The following is an 11,031-nucleotide window of genomic DNA, read 5'->3' on the forward strand; positions in this document are numbered from 1 at the left end:
TGTGTGGATTCAGCTAATATTTCTACATTTTCACTGATCACAGTTGACCTGTGACGATCTGCTCAAAGAGAATCATCTGAGTCCACCCAAGTATTCTTCATTTATTCTCAATTATCAGAAAATCCCACAGAGAGACAGCTCAGGGAGAGAGGTAAGGCTGAGATGTTTCAGAAGGAGGAATGGTGGAAATATTGGACAAAGGATATTCAATGTGGGGCTGCCAGGAAGGAGGAAAACACAGACATCATGAAGGAAGTTCATGAAGGAGGAAATGAAGAGGCTGGTGTGAGGAGTGGGCTGAGACTGAGGCAGATGATCTGTGACAGATAATTGAGATAACTGTTGTTGTGATTTGGTGCTATAAGCAGAAAAGTGAGCAGCCAGTAGAAGAAGAATAGAAAGCTGGTATACATCCCCACAGCGCCCATGTCAGTGCTCATGTCAGTCCAGGGCACGATGTGGTGCATCATTGTTTGATTAAAATATTGCTACAGCTGTGATTGTCATTGTTCACACAAACCTCTGACTATAGAAAAGTGACATAGCCAGTGACTTGTTGGTTTGGGAATCTGCATTTTGAATCCTCAGGATAATAAGATAAGATAAGATAAGATAAGATAACCTTTATTAGTCCCACACGTGGGAAATTTGTTTTGTCACAGCAGGAAGTGGACAGTGCAAAAGTTATGAAGCAAAAATTAGAATACAATAAGAATAAATACAGTACACAACTGTACAGAATAGAATAAAATAAAATACTATATACAGTAGAATAAAATAGAATAAAATATACAATAAGATAAAAATAGAATACAAATGCTATATATAACTGAGTAAAAATAATGAGGCTAAAATCAGTGTTAATTTATTAGATTTTAATGTGAGAGCCCTGCTAATTGTTTTCACCTGCTGATCAGTCCCCATCGTCCTCAGTGTATTTATAATCCAGTTTTTCTTTTGTCTTTTCTCCAGACATCTTTTGATATTATGATGACATTATCTCTACTTTCAAACTTTCCATTTTGATAAAGCATATAGTTAGAGCTGCGTCAGGTGACCCTGAATCCTCCCTTAGTTATGCTGCAGTAGGTTTCAGCTGCTGGGGGAATCCCATGATGCACTGAGTCTTTCTTCTTTACTCACTATGTGTTAATAGACCTCTCTGTATTGAATCATACTTGTTATTAATCTGTCTCTCTTCCACAGCATGTCTTTATCCTGTCTTCCTGCTCTCTCCCCAATCGGCCTGGTTCTGTCGGAGGTTTCTTCCTGTTAAAAGAGAGTTTTTCCTTCCCACTGTCACCAAAGTGCTTGTTCATAGGGGGTCATATGATCGTGGTGGTCTACCTGACAATATAAAACGCCTTGAAGCAACTATTGTTGTGATTTGACGCTGTACAAATAAAATTGAATTGAATTGAATATTCTTCTTGATTCTTATACTTTTCTGAACTATATTAATTTCTGGACTTTGCGTTTAGACTTTGCATTTACCTCATAAAAGTCTTTGTTCATTTTTGGTTTGTCCTATTCAACCCCAAAATACCAGTTCTGCAATTATTCTCACCACGTTCTTCAAGTTGAAATTTTAATGGAACAGAAACGATATATCAACCAATCAACTGATGGAAAAATAATTTTTATGCTATTTTAAAAAGCATAATTATTATTATTTGCAGCATAAAACAAGTCTGTGTTTAGACTGTCTTGTTTAAAGTGCACGTTTTAGCATCGATAGCTGTCCACAGACAGCGAGCAGGGAGTTAAGTAACCCGTTCAGTCTGATCCATGACTCCACTCCACGTTTTCCACTCTTCACTCTCTGCTGGGGTGATTACGCTCTGCTTACTCCAACTTCGACCCTGCGACGCTCACACACAAACTCTCAAACACACACACGCACACACACACTTAGCGGTCCAGCATGGAGGCGCCTGCTCCGAGCAGCTAACTTTGGAGCAGCTGGAGCGCGTATCGTGCTGAATGGAGAACCTGTGGACTGACAGCATCGCACGAGACTGACAGTAGCAGCCTGCTCTACCATGGAGTTTGGAAAGGTTTGGTCCAGATACCAGAGGACGCTGCTTATCACCATGATGATGTTCAAACTGGGTGAGTTTCTGATTGTTTTCGTCTTGAATGTATAAAATCACAATAACCTCCACAGTTACATCAAAGCGAACCAAAGTGTAGCACGAAGAAGAAAATCTTAGAAAGCTGCCTTTTTCCGACAACAAATAGTTAATAAGATATTTCACAACAGCACGATGGCTCTGTGCAGACATACACATGCACATATTCGCGTCAATGCTTAAGTAAATACACATGCAGACCACTGCTGACCGAACAGGACATAAAGATGGAAAATTGTGCTATCATCAACAAAAAGTTGTCTGATGAATCACAAATATGATTTACATTTAAGGTGTAGTATTGAATCCTGTTCTATCCAAATGTTGTGATCTATAATTGTGGAGCTCTACATATTGTTTCCTGTTATTAAAATAACTTTGCACTCTTACATGTCCGAGTAAGAACCTTTAGACATATTAAGTTCATCCACGGGTGAAGTTTTTTGCGTGTCTAAAGTGTTTGTTTATGTGCTCACATACATCACCCAAACTCTACCCCAACCCCCCCAAGATTAGGGTTGGGGCCATTTTATTATAAAACTTTTGAACATTTACAACATTTAAATGGAAAGTCCTTTGAACAGCAAACATTGCTGTGCAAAGATTGGTGTATGAGACTTAATTTGAAAGGTAATATCTCACATTTAATATGTGGACAAAGCAGAACAATAACACTAGACTTATGCTGCAGTGTTTATGTATAAAAACTGAAACTAACAGGACACAGTGTGAAAGTAGTTTGGTAAGTTTTTCATTTAAAGGTGAAGGATATTACAGATATACTACATATTGTATAACAAGGGGATGTGACATATTTTGCTATTGTGATTTGAATCCATCTTTTTATTGGAGGGACGTGTTACTATGAAAAAGATCAAATGAACTTAATGAACATGGAAATGGCACCAAGTTACAAAGTTTCTTTAGTTTTTTTCTTTAGTGTTTTTTTGTGTGCTAAAAACTACAAGTGAGAAATATATCTTTTAATTGGAGGTTTAGCAAAATAATTTCTTTACTTATATCACACTGTGCTCATGAGAGCACAAGATTAACTCGAATGAGTATATGCTTCAACCTCCTGAGTCCATACATACAACCAAGAGATATAACAGGGTTTAAGTATGTGTGCTCCTTATGGCTCCTAAATGTGTGCAGGGTGTGTCTGGGTGTGTACTGGGGGTGGGGAGAGGGGGTGGGGGGGTCCAAAACCTTATGAAACCCTATTGACCTATTTTTCCCGCAACCTTTATTTGTGTGAAATGTCTGAAGCTCATTTAAACGGTGGTAGAACGGCGGCATGGATTGGCTGTGGGTGGCATTGTTAAAGATCACCATGGTAACGAGCTGAGCGTCCGGCTGCACTGCTGCACAGCTTTTTTGTCTCGGCTTTGAATGGAGGGGGTGATGGGTATTAAGGAGCATGGCAAGAGGTCTGGCACGCAGCAAGTTTTAAAGAAGAAGGCAACAGACAGAGGAGACAGGGCGACGGCGAAGAGACGAACACGAGGACAGAGACTGTAACACTGGAAGAGTTCACATGAAAGTAGAAGTTTTTAAAAATGAGCACATTTGAAAACCTCTCAAAAAGAGTTTGTTCACAAATATATTTACTGTTATCTTTAAAACAAATTTGGTATTTTTAGGAAATGGAAAAATACAAAAGCAACATGTCCTGAAACTCATCCATCGGTCTCGTGAGTGCTGTCTTCTGCAGATGATGAACACAATGGAGACAAGTGCATTTGTCAGAGCCGTTCCCGTCTATAGGACACGAGCTGTGTCTAATTCCAAAAGAATTTGTGAAATGCGGATAGAAAACTGGTGACTAACAATATGAAAAACATGGGGGCTAAGATGTTTATAGAAGCCTTGTATTATACTTTTTAAATGTCTGTGAGCAGCAAGCTGACAAATTGACTCCCCAGAAAATAATTGGAGTTGGTGTAGCTTATACGAAGAAACAAATTTCCCTCCAGACGAGACACAAATAGTGAGTTTAAAGTGAAATGGCCTCTACAGTAACTCACGGAGGAGACAAAAGAATGTATGTCTGTGACTAGAGTCAGAGAAGATTTGTGCTTTTTGTGTATAAAGTAAAGCAGCCACCTGCTGTGGGGCATTAGGAGCCCAAAGCGGAGCCCGGTCTCTTGTGGTGATTCAATAAAATTCCTCTGAGCTCAACTGGTGCGTTAGCCAGGGGCTTCCCTTTATCTATGATTCACAGTGCTGCTGTTTCCTCCGCCCTGCAGCAGTACTCTCTGTTGACTCTGTGGTGCTGTTGCCGTGACTCAGGGTAAACACTTGTCGACTGCCTTTTACATCTGAAAGAGTGAATTTGATTTTCTAGAAACACACCTCTATCTACTTCCTTTGTAATGCAGCCATCTGTGGACAAATGTGTAGTCACCTATTTGTGAGACATATTTGATCACTTAGTTTTGCTGTTTTTAGTAAGTTAGTGAAATAACTCCAGAAATATGTTTTTAATGCCAACATTTCATTCGGTTAAAACTATAAACTAAATTTCTAACATTACCAACTCTCTCCTTGATTACTGGTTGACCATCATCACTCTGGACATCCCCAGGAGCAGGTGTTGTGAGGAGGAAAGCCAAGTCACTAATATTTATTCTCCAGCTACCCACTAGACCATTAAGTCCACTCCTCCAATAAACGTCCTCGTTAGGGTGTGGGGGTTGTTTCCACCTGGGGAAGTATCCACTGTGTTAACCAGCTGCTCTTGTTAAATGGGAAGATATGTGTGTGAATGAACAGAAAACAATAATAACATTTATTTGGGTGATGCACTCAAAATCACCATGGCTACTCTTAATGAGGATCATCCAGAACCAACCCTCGTGTCCAAGGTTGTTACGGATACAGTTTCTTAGCTCCAGGATTTCCCAATTTCCCCTTATTATTCTCTCTATTTTATAATAATGCATAACTTTATTTATCTGTTCCCTTTTTTATATGTTTGTACTAGTACTATTCTTGGTATTATTATTTAAATCTCCCCCTCTTCATCTTTTTCTTCATCTTATCATTAATAGTGGTGGGATTATATCATTATTATTATCATTTATTTATTTAATGTAATTTTTATATTAAATTATTTTATATTATTATATTAAATTGTAAAATTTATTTAATTATTATCATTATTATTACTAATAATATCATTATTAGTTATATTCATCCAACTTTGGGTGAAAAAAGTTGATTTTTGAAGCTGGATTTCTGTTCGATTCAATGTAATTAAACTGAATTTTATTCATATATCACCAAATTGCAGCAGTCACCTCAAGACCAATAATGCAGTAATACAGAGAAATCCCCAACAATCACATAAAGCGCTCGGAGCAGGCACTTGGTGACAATAGGAAGGAAAAATGCCTTTTTGACAGGAAGAAACGTCCGGCAGTTTATTTTAAACAAACCATTCCTTTGCAGATGGTTCAAGCTAATTGAAACAATTCACCAGTTCCTGTTGACAAATTGAGCGTTTGTCTAAAAGACATCCAAAAAGTAGATAAAACGATAAAATAAAAAGCACCTACCATTGTTTTTGTTTTAAACTAAATGTATTGGTATCTCTTTGGCTGTGAATCGGTTGTGGTCAAACGTCTTGACTGTTACATTTTTTCCCCACTGTGATAGTGGGCATGTTGGTGCACTGGATGGCACTAGTGCCTCATAGAAATAAGGTTCTTAAATCAGATCCTCTTTCCAGGACTGTTGCAGAAAAAAAGATTTCTTTTACTTTTTCTGCACATTTTCAGCTTCTTTTGACAACTTTTTGTTATGTGGGGCAAAGTTGGAAAAATCTATTCTAATTAGCATTTGAGACATCAGGATGCTTTTTGTTTTCTTTATAATATTTGAACAGATGATGACGTAAGTATTACCCTGCTGTATATGTCTGAAACAACACACAGGCAGAGCAGAGCTACAACATATTACATCTAATGGCTAAACTATGCCTGTACATGAACGTTACTGACTGCTCACAGTACATCACACTCGAACTGAAGTTTCTGTCTTTAAGGTTATCTTGAATTATGCACATTTAGAATAGCCCCAGACTTGCTTCAGGTAATTAATAACTCTCTATTTCAGGCAACAACTACATGCTTTATAATGCAAAACATCCTTTTTCATGTCGTTCAGGCTGGATTTGTTCATACCACAGCATAGTGATGAGACATAATCTTCTGTTTTATGATAATATGATACTGCTGGATCGAGCGGAAAAGATGGTTCAGGTCATGTTTACATGATAGACACTACTTCATGTCACTTGATAACGATGAATTTGAGAAAAGCCAACATGTGGAGTCCCTCGTTGGACCTCTTGTGTTGAACATGTACCTGCTTTGCTCAAATTCTACTTGTGCCTTACAGCAGCGGTCCCCAACCCCCGGGCCTCGGACCGGTACCGGTCCGTGAGTCGTTTGGTACCGGGCCGCGAGAGTTGAGGCTCAGGTGTGAAATGTATAGTTTTCAGGGTTTTTATCGGTTTTCAGGGTTATTTTGTTATCGTTTTGATCGTTTACTCGGTTTTCCTGGGTCTTTTCACGTGTGTTATGAATAAATCTTCTTTTTTTCGGTACCAGTACTAGTTTTATTTTAAAAGGCCGGTCCATGAAAATATTGTCGGGCATAAACCGCTCCGTGGCGCAAAAAAGGTTGGAGCCCGCTGCCTTACAAAACCTCCAGGTGAACAGGAGGAGGTCTTCTATGAATTCCTATAATTAGAAACAAAACAAAGTGACTTACCTGTGGAACAAAGTGTGCAACAACCAGAGTATTAGGCTGTTAAGGTCTATGTACCCCTATTCCCTGATTCTCTGATATAAAAATATAATAATGGTTCTACAAAGTCTTAACAACAAAGTAGAGACATTGTGACTGACACACACTATTATTATTTTGTATTTTACTAGTAAAAAAGTAATTTTTGAGCTCATTGCCCAAAGTTTTAGAGCTCAGAGTTAAAGTATGGATTAGGTTCAGTGTTAGGAAATCTGCAAATACAAATCAAATGAAAACCTGACTATTATCCAAAAGAGGGATTTAAAAAAAGAGATTACACTGAGTCAATGTCCTTCTTCTCATCAGAGCGAATGGTCATGGTCTATGTTAAAGTGAAGACTCCCTAAAGAGACACGCTGAGGTCTCTGGAGAGCGTCGGCAGTTTGACATCACTCTACCTGCTAACAGTCCACGGCTCTGCTTAGTGTTATTGTTGGATGGAGAGGCTGGTACCAGTCAGTGTCAGGGATCGAGCCTGTGCAGTGATCTATGATGTGTTCTGTAACGGCACGGGGGCTGATGGGCTGTGTGTGGGAGGAGCTGTTATCATCTCCCTGGAATGTGTGAGGGGTTGAGTTTGGATGAAGGAGTGAGGACAGCAGTTGTCCCTGTTTGCCCACTTCTACAGTGCTGATTAGAGGCAGTGCAGGTTAAAGTTCTGATGGAGTTCAGCTTTCCATAGTCTGGGGCGGCAGGTTGGAGGGGTGAGAAGGAGGGAGGTTAAAAAAAGAAAGGTCGAAAAATGTTGATGCAAGAGAGACTCGCTGCATTTCTGTCATGGTCCTGGATCTGCTGACCCAGTGTTCATTTTGAGTTTTTGTTAATACTTCTTGGTTTTGTTCAGTTAGTTTTTATGCTTATGTTAGTTTTTAATCTTCAGGTTTTGGACTGTTTAATTGGGTTTAAAAGGATTAGATTAGATCATCTGAGTGGTTTATGTTTTTATTGTACGGTTGGTGTTCTTGCTACATCGTTTAGTTTCTTGCTCTTCTCCTCCTGTGGTTCGTCCGTCATCCTTATCCTGCCTGTGTGTTTCAGTCTCCCTCTGTTTGTTGTCACGATCTCATAATTAGCTGTCGGTTCTGGTCTGGCCGTACACCAATGTATGGTTGTAGTTCTAGCTCACCTTTTGTTTACTTCATGTATTTTACTTTTAGCTTGTTTTTCAGCAGTGAAGCTGCTGCTTTCAGTCAAGTTTTCCATCTCAGAGTTGTGCGTCCTAACCTAGCCTGCCACACAGCTCATCATGACACAACAAAACCAATATAGTCCATGTTTTATCAAATACATATCACACTTTCATATTCAAATTTAGTACTGTAATTTTCATAATGCATTTTGCATCACAGTTGCAGCCATTATCAGTTGTAATCGATTAGATCTACTTCACAGACAGCCTCCTGTCCACATTAAACAGGAGGCTGTCTGACTAATCAGAATTAGAGATGAAATATTAAAGCATCTGTAGTTTAATAGCTGCTGTGGTGGCTCCTCAGGACCTCTGTGTATTAATTTGTTTTAAAATTATTGTTTTAACGTACAGAGCACTAAATGGCCCCAGATTATTTATCCAAGCTTCTCACAAAATACACTACTGCTCGCCGTCTCCGCTCACAGACTCAGAGTTTGCCGGTTGCTCCCAGAACACGTCTGAAGACGAAAGGGGGCGGAGCCTTTCAGTCTGTGGCACCAAGGCTGTGGAACAGTCTACCTCTACAGCTACGTTTGGTTGACTCTGTGGAATCCTTTAAAAAACAGTTAAAAACTTTACTGTTTAAACAAGCTTTCTGTTGACCAATGCTTTTTACATTTTTATATTTTAATTTACATTTAAACTCTATATTGTGTATATTGTGCATTTTGCTATTTATTGTACTGTTTATTTTAATCTCTGTGTGCAGCGCTTTGTGACTACCTGTCTATGAAAAGCACTTAATAAATAAACTTTGCTTACTTTACAGACTATCATACTGGTAAATATAGTTGTAGACAAATCAGATCATTTGTTCTGTAACACCTGTAATAATAAGAATGACAATACTACTAATAATCTATAGTAGAAGATTCTCTGCTAGACAAATATATTATATTATAGACACTTATTGGATGTGGTGGATTTCCTTTATCAGATTTCCTTAATTGCATTTGTCAATAAGTAAATTATGTCTTAGGTGCTGCTGAAATGTGTTGTGCTTTGCATTATTCATACAGCCTACATACTGTGCTTAGGACCAACAATTAACTAGTTTTATCTCCTTTAACCAGGCATTTGTGTTGCTAAAGAGCGCACAAACATTTAACTGATCTAGTTGGCTAGTAGTGCACATTGCTGCTTATAATGAACACTGAACAGTAAACAGTCCAGCTCAAGTGTTTTCCTGACAAATATGTCTTTGGACTGTGGGGTGAAGCCAGAGCACCCAGAGAGGACTCATGCAGACACAGACAGGCTTCAGCCGGATGGCAGATTTGAACCCTCTTGCTGTGAGGGACTATAGTGCTCACCACTTTGCTGCCCTGTAAACAGTATAAGAAATAGGGGTGGGGGAAAAATGGATACTGTGTAGCATGGTGATATTTTGTTTGCTAATAATGTATGGATACAGGGACAGCAGAAATCGATACTTTGTTACAAAAAGGTTTTTGTGCTCTGACTTCAGAGCATGTTGATCCTTTTTCTGAGCAAGAATCCTGACATTCCTTCACTGTCCAAATGTGTTTCACTTGTTTTTGGCAGCAATAAACATGACAGTTTACTTATTTTAATTTAAGACATGTTTTATTTTAATTAAGTTTAAAACTTTTTTATTTAATGTAAAATTCTATTTTGTTTTCATTTACTTTCAAATTCTTCAGTTGCTGAAGGGGCTGCATAGTTTTCATAAACTGCATAGTTCAGAATAGCTATAATTGTACCAGATGGTTGATTCAGTTAAGTTGGACTAGACTGTAATACAAACTGTTCAGTTTGTCAACAATCAAACTGAAATGAGAGAAAGACTGAGTGTGAGACTTTGATATTAGATAAAATGAATATTGATAAAGTTTACCTTTATGTACAGAATCTGAATATCGCAAAATATTTTTAAAAATTGCAACAATATCGTATCGTGCGTTAAGTATTGTGATGATATCGTATCGTGGGATGTATGGTGATTCCCACCTCTAATAAGAAATATATAAATATTTTGTAACTTTCAGATATTTAAGTTTTATTCTTTTCTTAGATTGACATTTTTTTAAAAGATGTAATTATATCAGGGCCCACTTTAGACACTCAAATATGAAGACTACTATTCTTTGTTTTTTAAGAGTCTCCACGTTGGATTATCGGCCTCCTTTTAACCTCAGCATTGCATTCGGTCTACTCCTTCACTACAGCCATTAATCTTCAGTCTCCTTCTCTTTCCTCCTGTTTCCCGTCATCATAAGTGTGATTATTGGTCATAAGTGAGCATGCTGGGGCTTATCATCAACTATGAAATTAAAACAGAGGAAACAAACAATGTAGCACTTCTCAGGTATGGAAAGCAGAAAGGAGATGTGAGACACTCATGTGAGGAGGAAGTAAGAGCAGATAAAGAAGGTGATAGCAAATGCATGTGAGAGGAAGTGGGGGTGTTAAAGTGGATACAGTGGAAAATGAGGACTGTAGGTGTTGCAGGGAAGATATAAACAGATTGTTACTGGGAGGTTGTTAGCAGTGGGACACAGTGTCTGCCTTTTTATTGGGGTGATTTTATTCAAAACGTCTTACAGTAAATCCATAAATTTGTGAGTGTAGATGTCAGTAGTGAAAATCCAACACTTTGTTAGGAGAGGAAGGAGAGGAAGGTGTCACAGTGGGCTTTCTTGACATACAGGTGTTTCTTCTGCTTTAGGGCTGATAAAGAGTCATTTTACAGCTAGACCGAAACTTTGGACGAGCCGATTATAATGCAAGGTTCAACATATAAAATGAATTCTCGGGTATTTTGTTGCAGTGCCCACATTTGTTCTTGTCATTGCGTATACAGGCTGAGGTTAAACGTCTCTGCAGGATGCTTCATACATTCAATTCAATTCAATTTAATTTTATTTATAT

At 38.3% G+C, this 11,031-nt stretch overlaps 1 protein-coding gene across 2 annotated transcripts in view; it reads left to right on the forward strand.

The window, feature by feature from the left end:
* The first annotated feature begins 1,776 nt into the window (after positions 1-1,776).
* The window catches only part of LOC146507440 (protein crumbs homolog 1-like), a 39,880-nt gene continuing 30,625 nt past the window's right edge, over positions 1,777-11,031 (forward strand). For both annotated transcript variants that reach the window (XR_014877232.1, XM_085180550.1), the window contains exon 1: positions 1,777-2,112. Coding sequence is in view for 1 of the 2 variants with exons in the window: in XM_085180550.1 (XP_085036676.1) it covers positions 2,043-2,112 (70 nt within the window). In the remaining variant the exon portion in view is untranslated. The remainder of the gene's footprint in view (positions 2,113-11,031) is intronic.

Source organism: Neolamprologus multifasciatus, chromosome 12 (assembly GCF_963576455.1).
Source record: "Neolamprologus multifasciatus chromosome 12, fNeoMul1.2, whole genome shotgun sequence".
NCBI classification, from domain to species: Eukaryota; Metazoa; Chordata; class Actinopteri; order Cichliformes; family Cichlidae; genus Neolamprologus; species Neolamprologus multifasciatus.